Source organism: Rhinolophus hipposideros (genome assembly GCF_964194185.1).
Source record: "Rhinolophus hipposideros genome assembly, chromosome: 5".
NCBI classification, from domain to species: Eukaryota; Metazoa; Chordata; class Mammalia; order Chiroptera; family Rhinolophidae; genus Rhinolophus; species Rhinolophus hipposideros.
The window spans coordinates 100,555,735-100,582,164 of record NC_138051.1 but is presented as its reverse complement, the minus strand read 5'-3'; the positions used below and the strand labels follow the sequence as shown (position 1 = coordinate 100,582,164).

Genomic DNA, 26,430 nt, shown 5'->3' with positions numbered 1-26,430 from the left:
TTTGTTAAGCACACGTAAAACGTCTGCTTCCTTTTGTTCAGCAACTGGCTGAAGCTTCAGAGCGCCTCAAGTCCCAGGCCAGGGAACTCAGAGATGCCCACCAGCAGCGGAAGCTGGCCCTGCAGGAGTTCTCGGAGCTCAATGAGCGCATGGCGGAACTGCGTTCCCAGAAGCAGAAGGTGGCACGCCAGCTCCGGGACAAGGAGGAGGAACTGGAGGCCGCGCTGCAGAAGGCGGACACGATGCGGCAGGAGGTCCGCAGGTCTGAGAAGCTCAGGAAAGAGGTAGCTCTCGTACGTCTCTGCTGTGCTGGGTGGACTGTGTGACCTGAGCATACGTCTCTGAACACTTAGCTGCATGACAGCAGCTCCTTTAAAATGGAGCTTAAATTTTACGTGAAACCAAGTCAGTCGGTCTGCCAGACACTCATTTTGTGGTTCTCAGCCCTCGACATCCATCTGTGAAATTACTGAAAGTGATTCTGGTAAAACTGATTTTTAAAAATTTCCTCTTAAAGCAAATAGAGGGTGTGCATGCCCAACAAATGTAGTATAAATGTGCCATGCCTGATGTGACAGCACGTGAGCACGAGTGCCTGCGTCCGCGTGGATGGACAGGAGCCGGAGAGCAGGCCTAGCCTGACACAGCTTGCGTCAACTCTTGGACCAGTGATCGAGACCCTTAAAAATTACTGAGGCCCCAAAGAGCTTTTGTTTGTGTAGTTATGGCTCTTAATATTTGTCCTGTTAGAAATGAAAACTGTTCAATAAACCCATTACATGTTCAATAAACCCATTGCATGTTAACATAAATAGCATTTTTTATGAAAAGTAACTATTTTCCAAAAAAAATGTAGTGAGAAGAGTGGCATTTTTGTAGCTTTTAAAAATAACTGACTGTTTGGGGTAACATACGTAAAGAAAACCCAGTCCCTTCAGGTGGCTAATTAGAAAAGGAAGAGCCTTGTGGACCCCAGAGAGGGTCCCAGGACCCACTTTGAGAACCACTGCCCTACACAGTTCTGCTGTTCTGTGAATGGTGACCTATTCTAAGCAACCCTTAGCGTAAAATTGGGTTAAAACTGATTGGTAAGCCCTGTGGGTCAGAAGATGGGTCCATGCCCTTCTTCCTTTCACACTCAGGGCTCTTTGTCATTTGTCCTCGGAAAGCCTGTGTGCTTTCTTAGACAGCTTGCTCTGCAGCCCGGACGCGTTGGCAGCTGTAACTCAGTGAGCGAGACTCCTGGGTGAGCGTGGCTGTTCCAGTTCTGGATGAGTGCGGCGCTTTCTGGGGTCTGCTCTGGATAGTTCTGGAGGCTGTATAGAGATGCAGGCTGGCCAGAGTCTCCCTCTGTGGTCGCTGCTCCCTCTGCTCCTGCGAATGTTTGAAATTTCCCATTGAAAAAATGGATCTGTGTCCCACAGATACTAAAGCACTTGTTTTCACAAATCAGTACCTTTTCTTGAAATTTAACGTCAAATTATTGATTTAAATGAGGACCAACTGGTTTTCTTACTAAGCAGCCATTCCAGTCAAGCCCTGAATGTGCTTCTTCGCCCTTACCTTGCGTAATGCTGAAAGCGTGAAGAGTTCAGCTCCTGCGGGAGTGCGTTGGCTGAGCGGCCATGGGCAGGCCTCACCGACTGGCTGTGCGTGGTCTCCTTTTGCAGCTGGAAGCTCAGCTCGAGGACGCCGTGGCCGAGGCCTCCAAGGAGCGCGCGCTTCGCGAGCACAGTGAGAGCTTCTCCAAGCAGGTGGAGAGCGAGCTGCAGGCCCTCAAGGTACCGCCTGTGTCCTCAGCCTGCCACGCGGCGGTTGTGCTCACTGCATGTGTGGTCAAGTTGTCCTGAGGCGTGTGCTGGTCTGGCGGTCGTCACCAGGCAGCTCCAGACACGTCGGGAGGGACAGGTGGTGGGACGGGAACCTGCCTTTACGAGAGTTTTACTTTTAAAAACCAAGTCCCTTCATTTTATGTGCACGTTTCCATCGCTTTATAGTAAGCCCTAGTAAACTAACAGCTAATGCCTCTATACACCTGGGTTTCTTAATTCAGTGGCGCCCCCTTGTGGGAAATCCCTTAAAGCCAGTGTCCCGCTGCTGATGTGGAAGAGACAGACGGGTAGAGCGAGGCCAGGGGGCGGCAAGGGGTGAGGGCTGTGGTGAGGAGAGCGCGGGTGACGGGGTGGTAGGGCTCCTTGATGGCCTGGTGCCACCTCAGGTGCTCCAGCTTCTGAGCCGCGGGCTCCTCGTCTGTGAAATGGACATGATGGCTCTTCTTTCCCCCCAGCACATATCCTCAAGGTGTCTGTTTCTCTCCATCATCTTTGCTGCCACCAGTTCCAGCCTATTGTGTCCCCACCCCCGCCCCAATGCTTGATCACGTGGTCTGTGTTATTGTTGCTCATTTGCTGGTTTGTTGCCAGTCTTTCCCCCCCCTGCCCCACAAGAGCAGAGATCTCACTGTAACCCTGTTACCAGAATGGTGCCTGACACGTAGTCAGCTCTCGGGAGAATATTGTTGCACGACTGAATGGAGAGAGTGGGGAGACCTTGACGACCCTTCTTGTCAGAGGGAGACAGAGCCTTTAGGGTCTGAGGCAGCTCTAGGCATGTCCCTTCTACAGCGAAAATACTGGCACCTCCCTAAGGTCTGCCTTTCAGGTGTTATGAGGACCCCATAATCAAGCTCAGCTGTGTCACTTGTCACTGGGAGTGCACAGGAAGCAGCGTTTACAAGCACTTGCATGTGGCAGGGATGACGGGTAACGTGACCCCCCGAGGGAGGGCACAGAGGTTTGTAATTTAGTTTAACCTTTATCTTCAGATAAAGCAAGGAGGCCGCGGACCAGGTGCCACCCTAGAACATCAGCAGGAGATTTCCAAAATAAAATCTGAACTTGAGAAGAAAGTCTTGTTTTATGAAGAGGAATTGGTCAGACGTGAGGCCTCCCATGTCCTAGAAGTGAAAAACGTGAAAAAGGAGGTGCATGACTCCGAAAGCCACCAACTGGCCCTGCAGAAAGAGATCTTAATGTTAAAAGATAAATTAGAAAAGTCAAAGCGAGAACGGTGAGTTTCCACGAGCTCCTCAGTGCAGACAGCGCATGCTGTGCCCAGGCTGTAGATAGGAAGGCTCATCGACTACTTAGAAATTTCTAGAACTTCTGTCCTTTCCCTTCTCAGGCATAATGAAATGGAGGAGGCAGTCGGTACAATAAAAGATAAATATGATCGAGAACGAGCAATGCTGTTTGAGGAAAACAAAAAAGTAACTGCTGAAAATGAGAAGGTAATTTAAAAGATCTGAGCTATCACTTTGGGGAAGCCAATCTGGAGTGTTGGAAGTTTACTATGTTAAATGTTTTCATTTTGAAATCGAGTAGTATGTTTGATCTTCTAAATGTGATATTTTCGTTTGGTTAAACACTGTGAATTACCTGACATCACTAAGTCTTCTCATGTTTATGTTGATTTGTATTGAAATGTGACTTGAATTGGATACAGTCAGAAAGGCCGTGTCCTAAACTTAGTTGGAGAAATCTCATAGCAATGAAAGAAAACTCAAAATCTTCAGGAGAGCGTGTAGTTTTAATAATGCCGACGTGCTGTTGAAAGCATGCCAAATGACACGTGTGCGGCGCTCTTGGTGAATTTCAGCTTTGCTCCTTCGTGGACAAACTCACAGCTCAGAACAGACACCTGGAGGACGAGCTGCAGGGACTGGCGGCACGGAAGGAGGCGACTGCACACTGGGAGGCTCAGATCGCAGAGATCATTCAGTGGTGCGCGCGCGCGGCCGGCCGGGGCTCCCAGCTCCCACCTCTGCCTCTCTGACTGTCTTATGTCTCGCGCTGTTTCTCTGAGGTCTCAGTACAGGTCTCACTGCTGTGTCCCCGAACCGCTAAGTCTGGGGGCAGCAGTACTGTCCACTGGTCATCACGGGACTAAAGGTGGGAAACCAGCACCATCACGCCACCAAAAGTGTGGGTCAGGCTGTGCACGACCCCACACGCTCTCGGGGACACGGGGGCACAGCTTCCACAAAGCACAGGACGGGGAGATCAGAGCGGGTGGGACCGACCTCTTGTCATGGGTGACTGGTGCCACTGTGTCCTGAGGGAGGTGGCTCCTGGCCCTCACAGACCACGTTCCCTCTGCAGGGTCAGCGATGAGAAGGATGCCCGGGGCTATCTTCAAGCTCTTGCTTCTAAGATGACTGAAGAGCTGGAGGCCTTGAGGAGCTCCAGTCTGGGATCAAGAACTCTGGTGGGTTCTGTCCGAAAGTCCACGCTTTCATTGCTGGGGAGTCATTAATGGCTTTATTTTTCATGTGAATGTGGTCGTTAAGTTCCACGTATGTGACTCCAGGGAAAAAGCTAACCCAGTTGGAGGAGCACCCGCCTCTGGTCAGTTACTAGGACGTCAGACTCTGGGTACCGCTCATTCACTAGAGAATGGCTGCTGAGTACCAGGCTCGGGCAGACCTTAGGTTAGCAGGACGGGGGTCTGCCCTCAGGGCCTTGTTTTAGTATGTGACTCTCCAGCCAGGCAGGCGAGCTCGAGGGTACTTGGGGCGTCACCTCAGCCCCGTTCCTGGACGGTAGCCACACGTGTTCTTCTTCCTGCTGTCCATTTTTCCGGGTCCAGTCTACTTTCTTATATGTATGCTGGTTATTTTGTGAGTAATGTGTAAAAGTAAGAATAAAGGCACAGTGAAAGAATTTTATTAGAGTTTTAGCTAGAACTTCATAAACACAAGTTTTTATCTCATGTTTTCCTGGCTTGAAGGTAGGTATATTTACCCCAAACTGGAATCACCTGTGAATGTCGTTCACACGAGAACCCAGAACACGTAGCTCTTGTAATAGTGAGGCCAGCTTCACGCGCATGTCTCCTAGGTTCTCGCTTATCGTTCCCTCTTCTCCTTCCTGATCTTGCATTGCCAAAACATAGTACTTCTGAAAACAGTGACAGCTCATAATTATTAAAGAAAAGAATATAACCATGCTTGTTCCATAATTGGAAAACATTTTCAGATTTTAGATTTATAAACACCAATTAGAATGATTAGTAAATTTCTTTCATTTCAAAGTTTTTCTTCCAACCATGTTCACAGACACACGGGCACTTATGAACTACATTGAATAATAAATTTTGTGCACAAACCTCAAAAGATGGAAGAATACTGTCACAGGTCTTTTTAGCAAAATGGGATTTTTGAGATTCTTGTTGCAAGATACTATGTAAATAGTTCTTCTTGTTGAAGAACTAATTGGATGAGATTATATGTCCTTTTTGTCCTTAGAAGTGTATTCACTTACTCATTCTGGAAGAATTTGTCTAGGATGTGGTCACCTGGAGACTCGCTCAGATTTCTCTCATTCGACCAATTTTCCATCATCCTTAGATACACACCTCTGTCCCTCCACACCCACTTCTGATAATTGTGAAGTCTCCCTCAGTCAGTTTTCTTGTCTTCGCTGTTATGGAAGGAAAATGAAAAACTCTCAACTATGTGATTGAAAACTTTAAAAAAAATAGTTATCTCCAGATGTCTTTAATGCCTCTTGAAAGTCTGAACTACGCTGGCCATTCAGTAAGAAAAGGGAAGAATGCTGTAATCAAGCTGTACTGGTTCACTGTTTCTTCATCTTCTAGAACATCTATCATTCTTTTTCTTATTTTAGTCTTTTATCAAGGGTAGGAATAATTGATGAGTAATGACATAATTCCTAGGATGATGAAACAGGCAAATGTTTCAAGATACAGGAAAATCTAAGATAACTGTGATCCCATGACATAGCTTAGATTTGTAAGAGTCTAGTGGACCATGTAGAAATTCCACTACAAGATCCATTTTATTCCTTTAAAAAAATAAAAAAGTAAATTTTATTCTTCAGATCCCGAAGAAAGAATTAAAGTGATAAAAATATAAAAACTGAAATTGGGTCTGATGGACTTTGATAATACCCCAGAGTTAATATTTAAATATGATAAAAGTTTGAGGTTAGACAAAGAGGAGTTGCTTATTTGTGCTAATTTTGTTACAAATAGCTTAAAAATGTATTTCCATGTTTGAACCAAAGGATCCCCTTTGGAAAGTTCGCCGAAGTCAGAAACTGGACATGTCTGCACGGCTGGAGCTGCAGTCCGCCCTTGAGGCCGAGATCCGGGCCAAACAGCTCGTTCAGGAAGAGCTGAGGAAGGTCAAGGACACAAATCTCTCCTTTGAAAGGTACTTGTCCTGCTGTCTGGCTCCTGGTAGGAGCTAGGCGCCTGTGTGACCTCCCCCCCCACCCCTGAGCTGTTCCCGTGGCAGGCAGCCACACTGTCCACACCTCCAGATGATGGGACAGGTGCAGGAAGGTGCAGTCGTCGCCCATGTCACCCACCAAGTCAGTGTGGACCCCACTCCTAGCGCTGACTGGCCTGTTCCCCCGCTGCCACATGTTAACTGTCACAGCCTGGCTTCACCCCATCCGCTCTGCGAAAGCAGCGGGACCACAAAACCACTGTGCGCAGATGTCAGGGGCAGTGCTCTTGTGCCGCCCACCATCTTCCCATTATGGGAAGGACATTCACAGGCCTGGTGGCTGAGTAATCGGGGCCATGTGTCCTCAGAGGACAGAAGACTCGTCTAGAAGGAGACGAGGAATGTCAGAATCCCCACTGAGGCTTCATGAGATAACACTTTCCTAAGCCATGATTTCTAAAATCCACATGTTTACAATGCGGAAATATCAGTGCTCTCCATAACGTGCTAAGGGGCAAGGCTGACCCATTCCACGAGTGGGTGTGTGAGTCTGTCGAGCAGTGGTTGTGAGCCCCTGTCCTGTTCTGGCACTTTCCTGGGCACTGGAGATCAGCCCCTGCCCTCACATCTTGACACTTTGAACCCTGTTCTCTGTGCACTTATAGCTATTTATTTCTTCTTGTAGCAAACTAAAGGATTCAGAAGCCAAGAATAGAGAATTGTTAGAAGAAATGGAGATTTTGAAGAAGAAGATTGAAGAAAAATTTAGAGCAGATACCGGTAAATTAAAATCATAAGCTTCTGTATTTTTTAAACACAAGCCCTTTTTTAATGAAATGGTTTTATTTCAGATTTTGTTTCTTTCAGTTTTAATAGTTTGTAGTTATATAAAGAAAGCACTTATGTCATTCCAAAGCCAAAATTCTGAAACAGGGTACAGTTCGTTCCGTGACACCTTCCCCAAAGTTACCCATAGTATTTGGTGGATCCATCATTTGCTTCGTCTTGAAAATCTGTATATATGTGCAGTTAGACATCAGATCCCCCTGATGTGCTGCGTTCTGCGAGTGGACGAGGCCACAGCATGCTAGGTGGCCCGGGTCCCTCACGGCTGCACAGCACACCCCTGTGGGCGGTATCACCCAGCAAGTGGGCATCCGGTTGCTCCCGTCCTTGCTGTCAGAGAACGTGCTGCATCCGTAGCGGCTCACAATTCTGTCAGTGTTTTGGGGTAGATTTCCAGAAGTGGAATTACACTTCTGCTAGATATTGCCGGACTCTGCTCCAGAGGCTATTCCATTTATGTCCCCACCGTGCATGCCAGGTCCCCTCCCCAGCCTCGCCTGCGAAGTCTGATGGCACACTCTGGATAGGTGAGGGGCCCCATCGAAACAGGCTTCATTTGCGTTTTCCTTACGAACAAGACTGAGCGCTTTTCCTGTGCTTGAGGGCTATTTGTATTTCTTTTTTTATGATTTAGATACTTATGTCTATTGCCCATTTTAAAAAAGTCAAGTTAAATGTCTTAATTTTCAAAAGCTTTGTATAATTGAGGATTAGAGTCTTTTGTTTGTGACAGAAGTTGCAAATGTTTTTCCTGTGTTGGCATTTATCTTTTTATTTTGCTTATGACTGTTTTTTTTTGGCTAAGCATAATGGTTTTAAAAATTTTTTGTGTCAAATTTATCTGTTTTTCCCTTTTTTAAGTCATAGGGAAATATTCCCATGTCCCCAGTTTTTCAAGTAATTCACCCATTTTTTCTTCCAATACATGTATGCTTTCATTTTTTTAAATTTAGGTTACTGATTCATTTGGAATTTACTCTGATGGTTGAAGAATTTAAACTGTAGTTTGGGGAATGGATCCAGTTTTATCTTTTTCTTTCAGCTAGTTATTTGTTCTATTCCAGTTATTAAAAAGCTATTCTCCCTACGGATGGCGTGTAACTCTTATCGTATACGAGATTACTATAAGCACCTGGGTCTGTTTCTGGATTTTCTACCCTGTTCGTTGTTAGTGGGCAAGACCCTTTCATGGATCCATTTAATTTAATATCTGGTAAATCACTGCCCCTCCTCCACCTTTTATTTTTTTAGAGATTTCCACAATAGTCTTGCTTGTTTATTCTCCTAAGTGAACTTTTCAGTTCACTTGTCCAGCTCTGGGAAGACCTAATGGTATTTCTAGTGGTGCCATATCAGATCTATCAGCTGACTCCGGGAGAACTGACATCTTGATGACACTGAGTCTACCTGTCTAAGTGTAAATTATTACCGTGACTGGTGCTTCCTTATTTCTTACAGGACTCAAGCTTCCAGATTTCCAGGATTCTATTTTTGAATATTTCAACACCGCACCTCTGGCACACGATCTGACATTTAGAGTAAGTCACTACTTTTAAATAATGACAAGAAAGAAAAATGCTCTGGGCGCTGCCTCTGGCGTGCCCACCGTCACTGACCCTGTCGTTACCAGGTTAAGTGTCCGAGACTTGTAAGTTACTTAAATGTTCCCAGAGAAGCTTCCTCGAGTTAAGGGGAAGTTGATTAAAAAGTACTCAGTATCTTTGGGGAAAAAGTCTATGCTGGCCTCTGCTGTAGTGAGCATTTCAGGCAATTTTTTAAATACAGATTCTCACACGGCAGCAAATGCAGAAGTCAGCCATGTTAGTGTTTCGGTGACTTCTTTATGGCTCCTCAGCTCGGTCTCAGTGATGGGTGAAGAGAGGGGTGTATCAGAAGGTGGGGCCCAGACCCCGTGTTGCCGTCCTGCCCTTGGAGCTCAGTGCCGCCTGCGCCCACTCAGGGAGTGACCCATGTGACAGCGACTCAGCAGCCTGTCTTGCCGGGCAGAGTGCTGTCTGCTTAGGAAGCAGATGTTGGGTGCAGAGTGGACCCCACTTTCCCTGTTTTCACTCTGCGTGTCCTTCATGGCCCTCCATGGGGGCCCTATAGACTTTCCCTCTTTTCCCAAAACAGTAGGGATGAGATGGACCTTACTAGAAACCCCTTGAAGTAAGCCAGCAAGTAAAAATAATTTAAGCAAATCTCATTAATGGGACTTCTGTGAGGTATTTTGTTGGCTTTGCAACTTTTTATTAAGAAAAATTGAAGCCTGCAGGAAAGTTGAAAGACTGGTGCAGCGAATACATGTCTCAGCTGCCGTTTTGCCACACTAGTTCTCTCTCTCGCTCTCCCCACCGTCCACAGGCACTGAGACTTTTCCCGTGAACTGTTTGAAAGTGAGGTGTAGGTGTCAGCGACCCCAGAACACTTCCGAGTTGATTCCCTGGGGTGCAGGGCGTCCTCCCACATAACCAGTGTCATTACCGTGTGGGGACGCAGGTGCTGCTGGCCTCGTTCAGGATCCAGCCAGGGCCCGTGACGCCCACCTAGGTGTCACGTCTGCCGTCTCCCTCACTTGGGCACAGCTCCCACCCCTCCCCCTTTATAGCATGGATCCTTCTATAGTGTCCAGACCGGTTGTCTTATAAAATGTCCTGTGCTCTGGATTGGTCTGGTATTTCCTCCTGTTTAGATGTGGGTTGAACATTTTGGTGTGAATTCACAAGAGATGGACACGTCCACACGTGGAGGCCAGTTTCCCCAGGGTTGGTGAGGCTGACTTTGATCACTGGGTCGAGGTGGGGTCGGCCAGACCTCGCCCCTGGAAAGGGCCCCAGTGAGCAGTCAGCAGGTGACCGCTGGATGTGTGTCCACCAGCAGCTTTTGCCAGTGACCCTTGCCCCGATGAGGCGAGCAGGTTTGCTCACGCCATTGAGGGCATACACCTGTTGCAGTCACCTGTCAACGTGGGTTTTTATCCAATTGTCTTCTCCCTGAAGTCTTCAGTTTTTAAGCAGTAAATATATTTAACTGTGAGATGCACACTGGGTCTTTCAAAAACCTGTTGCTGCACAAGCTGCATGCCTTTTCCCGTCACGGCAGAGCCAGACCCTGTTACAGGGTGGGATGAGTACAGATGCCAAGAACCACAAACTGGCCGTCAGCAGGATGGAGGTGGCCAGGAAAGCAGTGGCTTTTCTGTAAGCTTGGTGGACAGATTAGCCTCCTCACTGGCAGCTGCTTCCCAGCTTGGACCCTCCATTGGACAACCATAGAGCATTTCAGCATGGAGGTGGACGTCGTAATGTCTGTACCTTACTCTGTAGTCAGCACGCCTGCCATTTTAATGTTTAATTTCAGTGTCTCTTGAATTCCTCTGTGGTTTAAGTAGGAAGGACATTTACTGATGGAAAAAAAAATCTTTTTGTCAGAGCCTGGGTCTGTTAGGATGTGTTTCCAGACCCGAGAATTGTCTCAGAAGCTTCTATTCCACTTCCCCACATTAAACATATCGTTTAGTACTAGAAATGGTTTGCCACCAGGATTGAATCTGTGTTTTCATGTAAGTTTTTACTGGGTGTTGTTCCTTCTGTCTGTCACGACCAAGGACTCTGTCTCCACCTCCGCGTCCTCCCTGCTAGCCTCTTGGGAAGCAGTAAGTCACTGCTGACGCTGCTTCCCTCGTCGCTCCCCTGTGTCGCTGCATCAGCCTTCTACATGTGAATGTTTCCTCTTAATCTTGTCCTTCTGATCAATTAACCAACTAAATGAAACGAGCGGGGCTATTACGTGGCTAAAATGAAATGACTTAATCAGCTTTTGCTCTTCAGTTATCTAAAGATGGAACTCTAACTCCTTTAACATACCTCATCCACGGGAGAGATTTGCTTACATTTGTAGCTTTGGTGATTAGTGACCTGATCCAGCCTTTCCCTTGTGAGCGTCGTTGTGAATCAGAGACTGCAGTGTGTGGTTGTGTGTGCTGCATGGACGGCTCCCTGCCCGTCGGAGCCAGGCTCCTCCCGCAGCAGCCTAGTTAATCGCACCTGCTGGGAAGTGTCTGACTTGGTTCACTGGGATTTCCGTGGGGCACGCCAGGTCCATGAACAGGGCTCTCATAGGTATGCCGCAGCATGCACTTTCCCGGCGCTAGTGCCTGCAGCGCACACAGGTGGTAGGAGTCTGTCTGTGGAAATGGTGACAGCCTCTGATGAAAATACTAGCTTCAGGAGCACTCATTAAAATGAGGTCATTTTTAAGTGGTTTTAGAATGCAGCTTTAGCTTCAAAGCTTTAGCTTCGATTTCGATTGTGAAATTAATTTGGGAATCTTGAGTCGTTAGAACAAAGACATTGTTTTCCTGTGTTAAAAGCTTTCAGGGAAATTCTCACTTCTGGTCGGAGGCCCACAGACCTCTGTTGATATTAGGATTTCTTCTTGATCCCTGAAATGAGGTTAACAAGCTTGGATGCTTTATTTAAGGCTGCCAGGTACAGATGGGACCACTTCTGAAGGACGGCAGAGGACGGGGGTCCAGATGGTGAGGGCTGCAGCTTGTGAAGCCAGGTGGTGACTGTCACTTGTCAGACACCAGTGTCACCACTCTAGCCTTAGAATGCCAAGGGCAGTGGTCGCAGGGAAGGCAGGACAGCGGTGAGCGAGCTCTGTGACAACAGGGAGTCACGGGGGAAGGATCCTGTGCTGAGACCTCAGGTCCCCCGTGCAAAACACTTTTAAATAAACACGTAATTAGAATCTGAATTCAGCAGGATAAGTCCTTAATTCACTCTTTCTTTGCCTTTTTCCACAGACCGGCTCTGCTAGTGAACAAGAGACACAAGCTCCAAAGCCAGAGGTGTCCCCGTCGACTTCTGTGGCCGCAGGCACAGAACAGCAAGAAGTAAGACAGGGTTGCCCTGTGACACTGTGAGCCTTTGCTCTGCACCCCTTTCCCCCCAGTATCCCTGTGCCACCCGCTGCCCTTGAGTAAGAGCTGCTCTGAGGCCAAGGCCGGCTGCGGTCCCACCTCGCAGCTCCCGGCCCTGAGCCCGGCTGCATGTCAGAGTCGCTGTCAGCACGTCGGCTTTGACAGCTGTCTCAACAATGTAGTGAATTAAAAATGCAGAACTGTTCATTATTGATCAGTTTGCGAGAGAGGGAGGCGATCCCAGGCAGGGTCTGCTGTGAGAGCAGCTGTGCTCAGACGGCGTTCACCTTCTGCTTATCTCCCAGGACATGGCTCGGGCCCCGCAGAGGCTGCCCGCCGGGCCGCTGCCCACCTCGCAGGCCCTCGCTCTGGCTGGACCAAAGGTAGGCCTTGCTTTTTCGCCTGGGCACCTTCTCAGTTTAGAAAATTACCTTGGTGTCAATAGGGCAGATATTATTTTTGTGGGCACAGTAAATAAGCCTGTGTTCTCTTAATGCTTTATTCTGAATAGTGTGTGGTGCAAGAGTTCAGGATCCTGTGCTTTCTTCCTTGAATGAATGACATGAACGTATTTTAATTGAAAAATTTCAGAGTACCGTCTCCCCCAGGCCCTTTTTCCTTCCGCAGACCATATTCCCTTTGCCACTGGGAACTGCTCTGTGTTCTGTTTGTAGTAAGTTCATTCTCCAAGTTTATTTCCATCTGTCTGTCTACACTTAGAATCTTAGAGAACCGTGCAGTTTGTGGGCGGGACTTCCCCAGCGTAAATGGAACTGCACTGGATGTGCGCTTTGTAATATCTTTTTCGTCAGGTACTTGGAGGGCCGTGTACGCCAGTGCACACAGCCTCCATGCAGACCGTGGAGTCCCAGCCGGGACAGGGCGCTCAGTTTCATCATAGCTGGCATTTGGGCTTATGTGCTTAGATGCTTTCTTTTCTTGAATGTAGACATGGCCTCTTTCAGGGTTTCATGTGGACAGCCATGCCAACAAGAGACAAGACATTTGATTCTGTTTTGAGACTAATTAATAGGGTGGCTTTTGGGCTTTGATTCTTGGAGAGTCAGAGGTCAGGTAGACAACACCCTGGATTGTGTGCTGGTCCAGCCCTTGCTTCTTACAAATGGTTCTGCAGTCCTTATGTCCCCTGAGGAGGAAGTCCTTTCATTTTGCCATGTTGGAGCCTTGTCGACACATGGTTCTCTTCCGTCCATAGACTGCCTCTCCATGAAGCCTTACTTTTCCTTCCATTCTCAATCACATCATGATGTGCCCCTTCGCCCAGCAAGGAACAGCGGGCCTTCCCGCTCTTGCTAACAGGAACAGGGCTGCTGCTCATTTCTTGCATGTTTCTTGGTCTCACACGGAAGGACTGTTCTGGGTGGGACCCCCCCCAAACATGGCCCCAGGCTGCCCCCCCGGGGCCACTAGGTGAGGAGGTGCTGCCAGAACAGGCGTCAGTCATGCTACCGCTTCGCCAGGCCAGACAACCTTGCCTTTTGGGCTGCAGGCCCCTGAGGGGAGCATGTCGACATCCTGGCTCGGGCTCCGTGGGAGGTGTTAACACTAGTCTGGTAAGCACTGCTAGGGGACCGCACTCCTCAAAGTGAAATCGCGCCTTTGCAGCTTTTCAGATTGTACCCAAGTTGTTTATAGGTCCAGTCGCAGGTGGATAGACCGCCTGTTCTCAGTTTGTGCTTCACCTTGTCGCTGTTCTTCCTCCAGCCCAAAGCTCACCAGTTCAGCATCAAGTCCTTCTCCAGCCCCACTCAGTGCAGCCACTGCACCTCCCTGATGGTTGGGCTCATCCGGCAGGGCTACGCCTGCGAGGGTGAGTGTCGCCTGCCTTCCTGCCATGCCTCCAGAGGTGGGACCTGGCCGCCTCCGGAAAGCAGTTGTTACAGAGGCAGATAAGGCTGAAGTGAAGCCCAGCTGTGAGTGAGCTGAGGGCAGGCTGTGTCTTAGTCCGTGTTCTCAGTAGAGGTTGTGAGTTGAATCCTGAATCCTTGCTGTAGTGGGACACACCCTGCTAAGGGGTGACCCAGGTCATCTGCTGATGGTTGTTGATCATAAAATGTAACATATGCAGTCATTTTGGAAAATTAGCAAAGGCAGAGAGTCAAAGACTTGCAGATGGCCCATTGGCAAGTGCTCTGGAGAAAAGTGCCATTCCCAGTCTCTCCTGATTAGCTCTTACCATGCTGTGCTGGGTGCTGGGCTCACATTGGGCTACATGACCCGTGCATGCAACCGACCAAGGTCACACAATGCCAAGCGACAGCCCTGGGGTAGGAGTGGCCCCTGAGCATGCTCCCCAGTGTGGGTCAGTGGGCGGGGCGGCTCTGTAGAAGCAGCTTTACGAGACAGCAGCAGCCTTTTCCCCTATTACTCAAACTTGGCGAGCTTTTGATTGGTTGCCCGGACCTCTGGCAGCCCCTGTCCTCAAAACCATCGCCCTGTCACAGACCTGCAGGTTGCTTCCTGTTGAGGTGATTTTGAAACTTAACTATGTTGAATGAGGTCCGGGCTTTCTAGGAGAACAAGGAACAGAGCTTTGTGATAATCCTTTCATGTCAGGAGTCCTCATGCCCTGACATGCTGCTGTGGGTGTGGTGAAAAGTCACTCAGCTCCAAAGACCCTGAGCTTTTGTGGGAACCAACCTCAGAAAACTGTTTACCGGGTATCTGGATCGTTTCCTGTGACGTGCACATTACTGAGTGGCCTTCTCTGGGCCCGTGTTCCTGACGGGGTGTTCCTTCACTCTTCCAGTGTGCTCGTTTGCTTGCCATGTTTCCTGCAAAGACAGTGCTCCCCAGGTGTGCCCCATCCCTCCCGAGCAGTCCAAGCGGCCTCTTGGTGTCGACGTGCAGAGGGGCATAGGGACCGCCTACAAGGGTTACGTGAAGGTAGGACCACAAGGATGTGCGTCTCTGTCAGCTCACTCTCGCGTTTTTAGGTGATGACCCTCCTGGGAACCGAGGTCAGGGCCAGGTCCCGAGGACCCCACAGAAACACACTCAGAATCAGGGGCTTTAGGACAGCGTCCCAAAGCCACGTGCTGTTGGAAGACACTGGGCAGGACGGCCCAAGCACCTGTCCAGCTACAGCATCCCGAGATGCTCTGGGGCTGGTGTGAGCGCACCTGTTGGCTGAGTGTCCTCCTTGTCCCCGTCACCTCCATCAAGTGTGCAGATGGGGCTCTGGCCACCAGCCGGTGGGGGTCTGGGGAAACTGTCTGTGGAGAAGTGGGCCAGCGTGCAGCAGCTGGAAGGAGGTGGTGGGCACGGAGACTCCTCTGGGAAGTCCCTAAGGGCCTCGGCCTCCATGTGCCACTGACCGGATTGTTTGTGGCCGGCCTCCCTGGCCCAGTGAAACGTGGTCACTGTTTGTCTGTAGGTCCCGAAGCCCACCGGGGTGAAGAAAGGGTGGCAGCGGGCTTACGCGGTGGTCTGTGACTGCAAGCTCTTTCTGTACGATCTGCCTGAAGGAAAGTCCACGCAGCCCGGCGTCGTCGCAAGCCAAGTCTTAGACCTCAGGTCTGTGCCCTCCTTCTGTGAGTTTTGACTTGTCTTCCACCAAAGTGAGAGTTTCTTGCGTGGTAATCTTGAACCTCATTTATACCTTCACACCCTAATCTTTGTGCTGGTCCAAAACAGGTACTTACGAGGTGTGATCAAAAAATACAGTGAATGTTTAAATAGAAAAATTTATTACAGTAAAAGACATGTTGCTGTTAACCCCCCTCAACATCCTCCCTCTCTCTATGAACACACTCATCCCATCGTTCCTGCCACTTTCTGAAGCAGTTCTGGAAGTCCTCTTTCGTGAGTGACTTTACTTCGTGACAACACTCCGTGTCACACATCACTTCTGCTATGGCAATTTCTGTCAAATAAAAGCATTACGGTGTGTCCTCATCCACCTTATTCACCGGATCTGTCATCATGCGACTTCTGGCTCTTCCCCAAAGTCAAAATGACCATGAAAGGGAAACGTTTTGAATGGATTCAGGACATCGAGGCAGCCACGACAGCACAACTAAAGACACACATGAAAGAGGACTCCCAGAACTGCTTCAGAAAGTGGCAGGAACGATGGGATGAGTGTGTTTGAAGTGAGGGGGTGTATTTTGAGGGGGATTAATGGCAATGTGTCTTTTACCTTAATATAAATATTCACTGTATTTTTTCATCACACCTCATAAGTGCATGCCAGAAACTTCCTGCTTTGGATATTTTTGCATTAGAAAATTTGCCAAATAAGCATTTAACATAAGAAAACCACATGCCCCAAGAACAATTAGAAAATATCCCAGAGGCTCATTGCATATTTTAAGGTGTCTGCTTTTTAGTACCTGACAAGTACTGTTGTTTCTGACAGAAATCTAGAGCCCTGGCTGTGCGTGGCCCTAATGTTTGCACGACCGCATCTCTTATCACTTCCATCCTCGTCAGATTCCTTCCTTGCATCAAACATTCAAAGACAGCAACACGGCTTCCTTCCTTGCCAGCTTCCCTTACAATTAAGGTCTACCGCTCTGCTTCCTATTGTAAAGACTCAAAAGTTAATAGACGGGACATGCTTAGCACAGGGCCTGGTGTGTAGAGCTGTTGCTGCTGCTGCCAGGTCATCTCCTGTCCCTCTGTCGCCCACTCCCAGTGTCACAGAGGACAGCACCTGCGGATGTCACGAATGTGCTGGCACCTGCCTGGGGCTAGGCCCCAGCCTGGAGCCTCAGTCTCTAGCATTGGTTCTGGGGGGACAAGGGGTGCTATGGCAGGTGCCATTGAGGGCAGCTATGAGCAGTCACCTCCACGGTGGTTTCCACTTTCCATGTCCCCAGCACATGGACTGGGGTGAACAGCTGGGGCCCTGCGATTTGGAGAGGGCCCCATGCCCCTGCTTGTCCGTGCCGTGCACAGGTGTTCCCTGGCCTAGAGGGGAAGAGGCCACTGCGGGCGTCGCGGGGGGTGCACTGAACGTGGAGCCCGGGTTTAGAATTTGTTGGAGCCGGGGCTTCCACAGTTCTCTCAGCACGTCTTACCCTGTCCTCTGAAAGTGATGGCCAAGCGACTGCCTGACTGCAGTCAAGTACCAGCCTTGTCAGGGATGTGGTCTTGTGGTAACGGGGACGGACTACAAGGAGTTCTGTTCTTAGACAGGGTCACTGACACACATGCGAGATTCTTGAGTCGTTTGTTGGCTTTGTCAGTGGAAGCGTTTTCTCAACCAGGTAGAGGTGAGGGGGCCTACCTCAACATGGAGAAAATGTCATTAAGTGCCCTTTCTCACCAGATTTGGGATACGAGAGGGGGAGGAGAGGGCCTTCGTGCATTCTTTCCCAGTGTTCTGAATGCTCTGTTTCCTACCAGAGATGAAGAGTTCTCGGTGAGCTCAGTCCTGGCGTCAGATGTCATACACGCTTCACGCCGAGACGTTCCGTGTATATTCAGGGTATGGTTTCTTCCTATTTGTTAGAGACATTTCGTTCATCATAAAACAAGTCATGTGGTTAAAATAGAAGGATTGCTCTGAGCATTTCCGTGTGTCATGGAAGGGGCATGTGGAATGTGCCTGCCCCGCCTCACACACCACCCTGCCCAGCTCAGCCCTGTCTGCCCACGTCACTGGCCCTATCTTTCCATCCTATGTCCTACCTGGTCTGCACCTCAGTCACTCTAGTGTGCTTGATGCTGGAAGCTTCCACCTCCCTTCCTAGGATTTCCTGGTCGTGGACGGAGCCAAACAGGAATAAAGAAGCAGACATTGCTCACCAGCATTCTTGCTGGTTAGTTGGAGAGCCCCGTGGGTCAGTGCTGGGAGCTGTGGCATTTGGAAGCTTCTAGGAGATTGTGGTCAGGGAAAGAATCCCACCAACTCCCTTCACTGGGAAGTCTTTATTACAGTGCCACTTCGGTTGACCACGAAACTAAGCCTGTGAATCATTTTTCTTAAATCCAGGTCTAGTCACAAAGCACCTCTTGTATACAATACAGAAAATTGCAATCATCGTGAGCTTAAAAGACGATCATTGTGTAGCATCTAAAGCTGCCCAGGCCTCCTTGTGCTAGGGAATGCTCACAGAAGCATGCTTAGGCAGTGTTTTTGTTGGAGCGCCTGTTGTCTCTGCACCTGTTCTGAGAACCTTTTTCAATTAGATCGTTCAAGAAAGCAGTTTTAAAATGGGCAGTTACAGCACAGTTTGGACAAGAGCGGAACGCACTGGAATCTGACAAGGGATGCAGGGCACCTGTTTATAACTGCGCCCCCGCCTGTGTGCGGCACAGAAGAGCCCTCGGCCTCTGTGGGCGCCTCAGAACGGACCCACGACTCGGCATCGAGACCTTAAGCCCAATAGTCCTTGAGTCAAACCCCAGGAAGCACGTCCTTCCTGCTCTTCACCTCTATTGCGAATGGCGTCCAGGCTGGGGCGCCTGTGTGGTGTGGTTTGGTTGTCTTAGGGCTCTCATCTCTGTTTTGTTTTCTGTCACGAAGGTGACAGCCTCTCTCTTAGGTACACCTTCTAAGACCAGCTCACTGCTCATTCTGACAGAAAACGAGAACGAAAAGAGGAAGTGGGTGGGGATTCTGGAAGGACTGCAGTCTATCCTTCACAAGAACCGCCTGAGGAACCAGGTGGTGCACACCCCGCAGGAGGCCTACGACAGCTCCCTGCCTCTCATCAAGGCCGTCCTCACCGCCGCTGTCCTGGGTGCGTCCCAGACGCCGCCAGGGGGAGGTTTCGAAGGGTGCCATGGTGCCTGGTCTGAACATTCCAGCAGACCAAGGCCACGCTTGTTTGTAGTGTCCCCACATGTTTTAAGAAGCAGATGGTCTGTGCTGACAGAATTGATGTTTGTGTTCTTGCCCCTTCTGCCTCTACAGATGGCGACAGGATTGCGGTTGGCCTGGAAGAAGGGCTCTATGTCATAGAGGTGACCCGTGACGGTGAGTGGCAGGGACGGCTCAGGGCTGCCTGTGCAGTGCAGACTGACACAGCTTCAGTAGTAGGAATGTGCAAGGGTTAAGATGAATTCACTGGATGCGTACATTGTCACCACGTCACAGAACTTTATAAAGATAGGGAAAGGCAACAGTCAAGAAAAATAATTTGCAGCAAGTAAGACTGACGCTCGGCAAATGTAATGTCTGTTGAGTGTCCCCAGGTCCCTCAGACTGGGGGCAAGGGCATGGTGGTACGTTGGCTGCTGTGTCTTTAGTTTCCTCCAGTTGAGGACTGAGGGGACAGCCAGGCAGGGGAGTGTCCCAGGAGAGACAGGAAGCTCGTCTGCCTAATGCTCAGGTGTGCAGAGACCGCGCCGAAACGTTCCTTCCTTTGCTTCCAATTTTGACATTTCATTCTTACCCGTGTCTCCCCTCTTCACTGCCTGGGTCTGGGGACAAAAGCGCAAGGAGCCTAGGACTGGCCCTGGGAGCCTCCCCACGGCACACATTGTTCCCTGGGGGGTGGCGTCCCCTTCGTGAGCCGGTGTCCCCTTGCACTGGGCCCCGTGGAGGAAGGTGCACACGTGCGGCCTCAGCTGCTGCTGCAGGCCGGCCCTCAGCCGTTCATCCCGCTGGCCCAGAGTTAGGACATCAGGGTGTTGAGTTCATTTGGAGGCCCATGGTGGGGGCGAGTGCTTCCGAGAGTGTATTAAGGATTCAGTGACTTTAGAGACAGTCCTTCGTTCTCCAGATGCAGCCCAAGGGTTCTTGGCTTCAGGGATGAGCTGGAAGGAGGTCCTGGCCCATCCCCAAGGCCACACTGCACTGAACATGTCCCAGCCAGGTCCCTGGGGCTGCAAGGGTGTGTGAAGTGACAGGGGGCAGGCGGCAGAGGGATGACGGCCCCCAGGCAGGCCACGGTGGGGAGGGCGTGGAGAGGGGGCTCCTGAGCAGCCCCCTTGGTCGGACTGTGACATGGGATCCCGTTCTCCTGTCTGCAGTGATCGTCCGCGTCGCTGACTACAAGAAAGTGTACCAGATTGAGCTTGCCCCCAAAGAGAAGGTCGCCGTCCTGCTCTGCGGCCGGAACCACCACGTTCATCTCTGCCCGTGGTCCGCCTTTGACGGGGCGGAAAGCAACATTGATATCAAGCTTCCGGAAACAAAGGGCTGCCAGCTCATAGCGACTGCGATGCTGAAGAAGAGCTCTGCCACCTGCCTGTTTGTGGCAGTGAAGCGGCTGGTCCTTTGCTATGAGGTCCAGAGAACTAAGCCTTTCCACAGGAAGTTCAATGAGATCGTGGCCCCTGGCACTGTGCAGTGGATGGCCGCGGTCAAGGACAAGCTCTGTGTTGGCTACCCCTCTGGGTTCTCCCTGCTGAGCACGCAGGGAGACGGGCAGGCTCTCACCCTGGTAAATCCCAGTGAGCCCTCGCTTGCCTTCCTCTCCCAGCAGCCTTTTGATGCCCTTTGTGCTGTGGAGCTCCCGAGCGAGGAGTACCTGCTCTGCTTCAGTCACATGGGACTATATGTGGACCCGCAGGGCCGGAGGTCACGCGTGCAGGAGCTCATGTGGCCCGCGGTGCCCGTCGCCTGTAGTATGTATATGTTCTCTGTTGCCGTGCCCTGTGCTACTTCTCACGTCCACAGGCAGCACGTGTCCTGTGTTGCTTTGGTTTGTCTCCCAGCTCCCCCAGCCAAGGAGCCGGGTGCCAGGAGAGGGCTCCCCGATGTCTGCCTTGGAAGGTCCCAATACCACGTCCCGGGCCAGCGGTGGGTGGGCTTGCAGGTGGGCCCCAGGCCTGCCTCCCTCTCCAGCCCACCGGCACCATCTGTCCTCCAGGGCTTTGCAGGGGCCCCTCAGCTGAGGAGCTCCGACGGCAATAATTCACAGACTTACACAGGAACACAGACGAGCTACAGGCTTTAGGACAGCCAGGAGGAAGTTGGTTGTGATGTGTAGGTACAATCTCTTTTGAGACATGTTTTCCTGAGAGTAGCGGGAGCTCTTCTGGAAAACAGTTGAGTTACTTAGTTCGCTTAGTTTAAGTGGCTTTCTGTGTGAGCGCAGGTGCTGGGTGGACGTCCTGCAGGCCCAGGAGCGTGGTGAGCAGGGCCCCTGGGGTCACGTCCTGCCCGGCCTGCTCTCGGACCCTAAGCCTCGGAGACCACTGCTGTGTGTATCTCCATAGCCTGTCGAGCCAGCAGGTCGGACAGAGCAGGGAGTAATTAGACGAGTCACAGGGACACTTCCATTTGAGCAGAAGGGCTGGGGTGATGGAGGTGCGAGGGGGTGTCTTCACCAGAAGTACAGCCCTGTCTGCCCTGATGCTGGCTGTGCTTCGCTGGCAGAGAAGGAAGCCAAGGGCATTGGGACCCGGAGCCCAGGCCCATGAGGTGTACGGCCCGCTGCTGGCTCTCGCGGGCCTGCTGGGTGTGTGCTGACCCCCTGGCGCTGGGCTAGGGCTGGGGCGCAAACGGGCGGCCCAGAGCCGTGGGGAAGGCCACCGGCCGCTGCGGTGACACTTGTCCTGCCTCTGCCCAGCCATCTGGTACAAGAACAGCCACAACCACACGGGGCCCTACTTTGCGGGTCTTTTCCTCTAGAACTCAAACTTTTTTTTGAAAAATGTAACGTGGAAGGGCACGCAGGTCACCGAGTGTGCAGTCTCTAGGCCTGGCCGTGCATGAGCCGCCTGCACACCTGATGTTCTCGGCCCTCTGATTCCCGCTGTCCCTCCCGCTCGGTCTCCCACTACACAAAGGGCAGACGCCAGATCAGCTTTAGAGCTGGTGGGACACTCCCACTACCCCAGCCAATCACGTGGGGAGGTGTAACCTGTCCCACGTCACCAAGAAGCACACGGAGGGCCAGAGCTGAGGTGACCTGAGAAGCACACGCAGAGGTGGGGCCGGCTCACATCTGGCAACTGCACTGCCCGTGTTCTTTACCCTGAGAGTAACTCGCCGTTTGTCTTCAGCTTGGACAGCTCAGCTTAGCTTTGCCAGCAGCTCAGCCCCACACAAACATCTCTCCTGGCTCCTTGCACATGAAGAGCCCCCGTGTGAACAGGGGCCTCTGAAGGCTCGTTCAGGGCCCCCTGGGTTCTCTGACCACCGGTCTTGTGTGTGGCACTCAGAAGGAGAGCCTCTTGTTTTGTCTGAACAGGTACTGCTGAGACAGTTTGGTAACTGGTTCCAGCATCTTCTGTCTGCTTCCTAAACCCTGTTTTCTGTATTCAAAAGAAAAAGGCTGCTGTGCAGCCCTATTGGAACATAATAGCAACATAGCAGGAGCTTTTAGACATTCCTCTTCAGTTAGAGAAGTGTGGCATGATAAAGATTCACTTTAACTGTGGGAGGGAACCAGGGCTGAGCAGGAGCCATCTGCAGAGCCCTGTGCTTCTGCAGGGTGGTGCCGGGGACACCTGGTGACAGCCTGGCGAGGCTGAGTGCGACAGGTCAGTGCACCTCGGCCTGTGGCCTCACCATCCCTACAGGACGTGCAGAGTAGCAGACACCCACTGCTGCTTTCTGTCACGTGGTTTTTACTACTGTTTGAAACACGGGGAAAGTTCCCTTAAACTTCACATGCCAGATGGGTCGGCGGTCCTTGATGTCGTCCTTGGTACACCTGATGGGTTTTCCATCACCCCCTGACAGTGTCCCATCATGTAGAATGCAAAGGGGAGACTCCAGAGCTCATTGCTGGAAAAGTGACTGTCACGTGCATGTATTCAGACAACACAGACACAGGGATGACTGAAAATGTTCCAGAGGACCAGTGCCGTAGAAACCGTGTGGTAGTGTGGTGCGTGGATGGCTGTTTGTTGCCCCTGAGCTAAGCAGTAGTTATTGTGTGCAGTTTAAATATTACCCAGAATGCTGACTTCTTGGCATCTCTTACAGAGGAATTTGCTTCACAAAACAGAACGTTTGCCCCCCCACCCTGATTTCAGATGTGTTGAGCCTGAAGCCTTTGTAGTGACCACATAAAAAGCTACATGAGAAAGGAACCTAAAAAGTCCCCTTTGGCGCCTGCTGTCGGTTTCCAGGTGCCTTCAGTTACAGGACTGCTGTGGTTGGTCTGACCTTGGAAGTGAAGGTTCACTCTGGAGTGGGGGTGGGCAGGTATCTGCCGCTGGCCCCAGCTGTCACCGCCTGAGCCAAGGCTGGGCGCCCTCTGCACTGTGGTAGCCTCGTGCTGCCCTTGGGGTGGGAGGCGCCGGGCCTGGGCCTGCGGCCGCTCACCAGGCTTTGCTCCGTCCTCTAGGTTGCAGCCCGTCGCATGTCACAGTGTACAGTGAGTACGGCGTGGACGTCTTTGACGTGCATACCATGGAGTGGGTTCAGACCATCGGCCTGCGGAGGGTGAGGTCCAGGGCGGGCGGCCGCTCCCCCCACACACACACTGTGCGGCCGCACGGCCATCTACTATCCCTCTCTGGTTCCCAACAGATACGACCACTGAACTCGGAAGGCACCCTCAACCTCCTCAACTGTGAGCCTCCCCGCTTGATCTACTTCAAGAGCAAATTCTCGGGTGAGCCTTTCTCAGCAGGTGTCACAGCCTGTGTCCCCCTTCGGCCCGCATGGCACAGCCTGAGCGCCACGCTAACTGCAAGCGTCGGTCCTGCAGGCGCAGCTCTCAACGTGCCTGACACGTCTGACAACAGCAAGAAGCAGATGCTTCGCACCAGAAGCAAGAGGCGGTTTGTGTTCAAGGTGCCCGAGGAGGAGAGGCTGCAGCAGCGCCGGTGAGAGCTGGGCTGGCAGCCTGCCTGCGGGAGGCCACGCGGACCGGAGCCCAGAGGCTGTGACATGCTCCTGCATCACAAATCTCTCTTCTTTTCCCCAGGGAGATGCTTAGAGACCCAGAGCTGAGATCCAAAATGATTTCCAACCCCACCAACTTCAATCACGTGGCCCACATGGGCCCTGGCGACGGGATGCAGGTGCTCATGGACCTTCCGCTGGTGAGCCCCGCACGCATATGCCAGCGCTCTCCTCGCCCCTGCCGGCCTTCTGGGAGCACCTGGCACGCGGTCCTGGTAGAAGTCCCAGCCACGGGACAGTCGGTGACCAGGGCCACCCCTTCTGCCCCTGGGACCTGGGTCCGCCCCCCTGTTAGTGTTTCGTGGGGTAACTAGCTGTCAGTACTGATTTCTAAACAACATCTTCATGTGAGCAGGTAACACATTTGTCCTCTTTCACTTTAAAACATGAGTGTCCTGTAGAATTCAACGTGGTCTGCAATTGCCATTGCCAGTTCTTAGCTCAAAACTGAGCTGTACAGACAGCCTTGCCACCCGTCCCGCCATTGAGGTCCCAGCGGGACTGCCTGCATTCCCAGCCACGTCACCCCACACGCTCACGGGCTCTTCTCTCCGCACAGAGTGCTGTGCCCCCCTCCCAGGAGGAAAGGCCCGGCCCCGCTCCCAGCAGCTTGTCCCGGCAGCCTCCGCCCAGGAGCAAACCCTACATCTCCTGGCCGTCATCAGGTACCAAGGTCTGGGAGGCTGGTACTGCAGGCTTTCCATTCTGCTCCGACTGTCCCTAAAACGACGGCTGTCCTTGTGCCCTAGGTGGCTCTGAGCCTGGAGTGGCGGTGCCTCTGAGAAGCATGTCTGATCCCGACCAGGATTTTGACAGAGAGGTGAGACCTGTCTGGTGACGGGGGCCTGGGCGTCCGCAGCGCCCATGTGGAGGAGTCAAAGTGGCCGTTCTCCAGAGTCTTGTCTCCCCTGGAGCAGCCACACGGGTCTTTTGGGGGGATGGGGGATTCTGCTGAGTCACCACCTGCATAAGAAAGAGCAGCGTGATGACATGGGCCTGGGCGGTTGTCCCCAGTCCCTCTGGAGCTCCCCACTCACGACTTTGCAGGCTGTGCTGAGGGACGTGGAGGATGATGTGGCTTCCGGCTGTGAGCCTGTTGGGAGGAAGGTGCGAACATGCACCTGTGGGTAGCAGCGCAGGCCTCCGTCAGGCCTCCGTGCAGGCTCTGCACCCAGGTCACCCAGCTCCCCTGTCCCCCTGAGGCCGGGCCAGCCCTGGGAGAGCTGCTGAGAGCACTGCGCATGCAGGGGGCTGTGGGGCTGTCCCTGCATGACAGAGCAGTGAAAGCCTTCCTGAGAAAAGTCCACCCAGCTTTCCCTTCTGGACTCTTCTGTGCAGTGTTCCACACGTAGGGGTCACGTGCCCGGAGGTGCGCTTTGTCAAGCACAGGTAGCCTCCTGCGTCTCCCAAGAGCGCCTCTCCCTCCTCCTCTGATGGCCACTCAGGGTCAGAGCTTGGGGGTTGGCCAGGGGAACCACCTTGGCTCAGGGTTCCTGGGTGTTTCAGACCCTGCCCCGGCCGGCAGGCAGCCTCCTCAGGCACGATGAGGCGTGTCTCTGTGCCTCGGTTTCCCCTGGTGAGATGGGGTGCAGATGCTGCTGCGTGCAGGGCTGTAGGTGAGAAACGGCCGGCACTGATCGCGGGTCTTTGTGCCCCTGGGCACTAGTGTCGGAGGGGGACGCGGAGCTGGCACTCTGCCTGCTGCCCCTCAAGCCGCGGCGCGGCTCTCACAGCGCCTTCGCAGCAGCTGGGCTGATGTTTTGTTTCACATGTTCCTGTTCCTCCCGAGGTTGCGCGTCTATTCCAGTGTGGACTGGCCTGGCTCCCTCGAGGTCCAGCCTCGCGTGGGCTGTCTTACTGACTTCCAGGAACTCGGTGTAGTCTGGGGTGCTGTCACAGATACTTTTCTGGGACCACTACTCTCTTAATTTGTCTTTTTGTTTTAAGGGTTTTTTGTCATACACAAGTTTTTCATTTTTATGCAGTCCAGTCTGTTTATCTTTTTCAGTCAAGATAAGTAATAATTCTCTGGTCTCTGTGTGACTCTGTGTGTGTGTGTGTACGTGACTGCGTGCCAGTGTGTGTCTCAGTGAGCGCATGACTGGGTGTGGTTGTGTGTATGGCTGTGCGTGGATGTATGACTGAGTGTAAGTGTATGAGTGTGTAACGGACTGAGTGTATATGTATGGGGCTGAGTCGGAGTGTGTGTGACTGTGTCGGCAAGGTCCTGAGCTGCTTCCTTTGTAAACGGAGGGCGCACTGGCCTTTGCCACTTACTCCCTCCAACTTGAGATCTTCATTTCACGGTAAGTTCCTTGTCTGCGTTCCTCCTTCTGGAACCTCTGCCCCACGGTGGCTGATTGTTTCCCCACCAGCACACCTGGGACACCAGCTCTGGCAGATCTCTGTTCTCCCTTTTCAACAGTTTCTTAACTATTTTTATTTTCTCCTTCAAATGCATTTTAAACCAGGTTGTTGGCTCCCTAATAAAAAGCACAAACTGGGAGTACATTGAACTGATTGATTAAATGGGGGGGTCTTCATCATCATGACTTCCCCTTTGCGGAACCATTCAGCGTCTCTAGTTGATGGTTTCTCTCCTACAGGTCTGTGGGGTTGCGG

At 51.7% G+C, this 26,430-nt stretch overlaps 1 protein-coding gene across 2 annotated transcripts in view; it reads left to right on the top strand.

The window, feature by feature from the left end:
• Positions 1 to 26,430, top strand: part of CDC42BPB (CDC42 binding protein kinase beta) — a 100,984-nt gene that overhangs the window by 70,980 nt on the left and 3,574 nt on the right. The window contains exons 13-36 of one of the 2 annotated variants that reach the window (XM_081047867.1): positions 42 to 284; positions 1,671 to 1,781; positions 2,825 to 3,069; positions 3,184 to 3,289; positions 3,658 to 3,782; positions 4,161 to 4,266; positions 6,087 to 6,235; positions 6,939 to 7,033; positions 8,558 to 8,637; positions 11,910 to 11,999; positions 12,332 to 12,409; positions 13,752 to 13,857; positions 14,797 to 14,933; positions 15,424 to 15,563; positions 17,400 to 17,481; positions 18,523 to 18,739; positions 18,913 to 18,975; positions 19,974 to 20,570; positions 23,246 to 23,343; positions 23,431 to 23,515; positions 23,612 to 23,729; positions 23,831 to 23,948; positions 24,368 to 24,473; positions 24,558 to 24,628. In XM_081047867.1, coding sequence (XP_080903993.1) covers positions 42 to 284; positions 1,671 to 1,781; positions 2,825 to 3,069; positions 3,184 to 3,289; positions 3,658 to 3,782; positions 4,161 to 4,266; positions 6,087 to 6,235; positions 6,939 to 7,033; positions 8,558 to 8,637; positions 11,910 to 11,999; positions 12,332 to 12,409; positions 13,752 to 13,857; positions 14,797 to 14,933; positions 15,424 to 15,563; positions 17,400 to 17,481; positions 18,523 to 18,739; positions 18,913 to 18,975; positions 19,974 to 20,570; positions 23,246 to 23,343; positions 23,431 to 23,515; positions 23,612 to 23,729; positions 23,831 to 23,948; positions 24,368 to 24,473; positions 24,558 to 24,628 — 3,366 coding nt within the window. Of the gene's footprint in view, positions 1 to 41; positions 294 to 1,670; positions 1,782 to 2,824; positions 3,070 to 3,183; positions 3,290 to 3,657; positions 3,783 to 4,160; positions 4,267 to 6,086; positions 6,236 to 6,938; positions 7,034 to 8,557; positions 8,638 to 11,909; positions 12,000 to 12,331; positions 12,410 to 13,751; positions 13,858 to 14,796; positions 14,934 to 15,423; positions 15,564 to 17,399; positions 17,482 to 18,522; positions 18,740 to 18,912; positions 18,976 to 19,973; positions 20,571 to 23,245; positions 23,344 to 23,430; positions 23,516 to 23,611; positions 23,730 to 23,830; positions 23,949 to 24,367; positions 24,474 to 24,557; positions 24,629 to 26,430 lie in introns of both variants that reach the window. The other variant, XM_081047866.1, reaches the window with a different exon arrangement.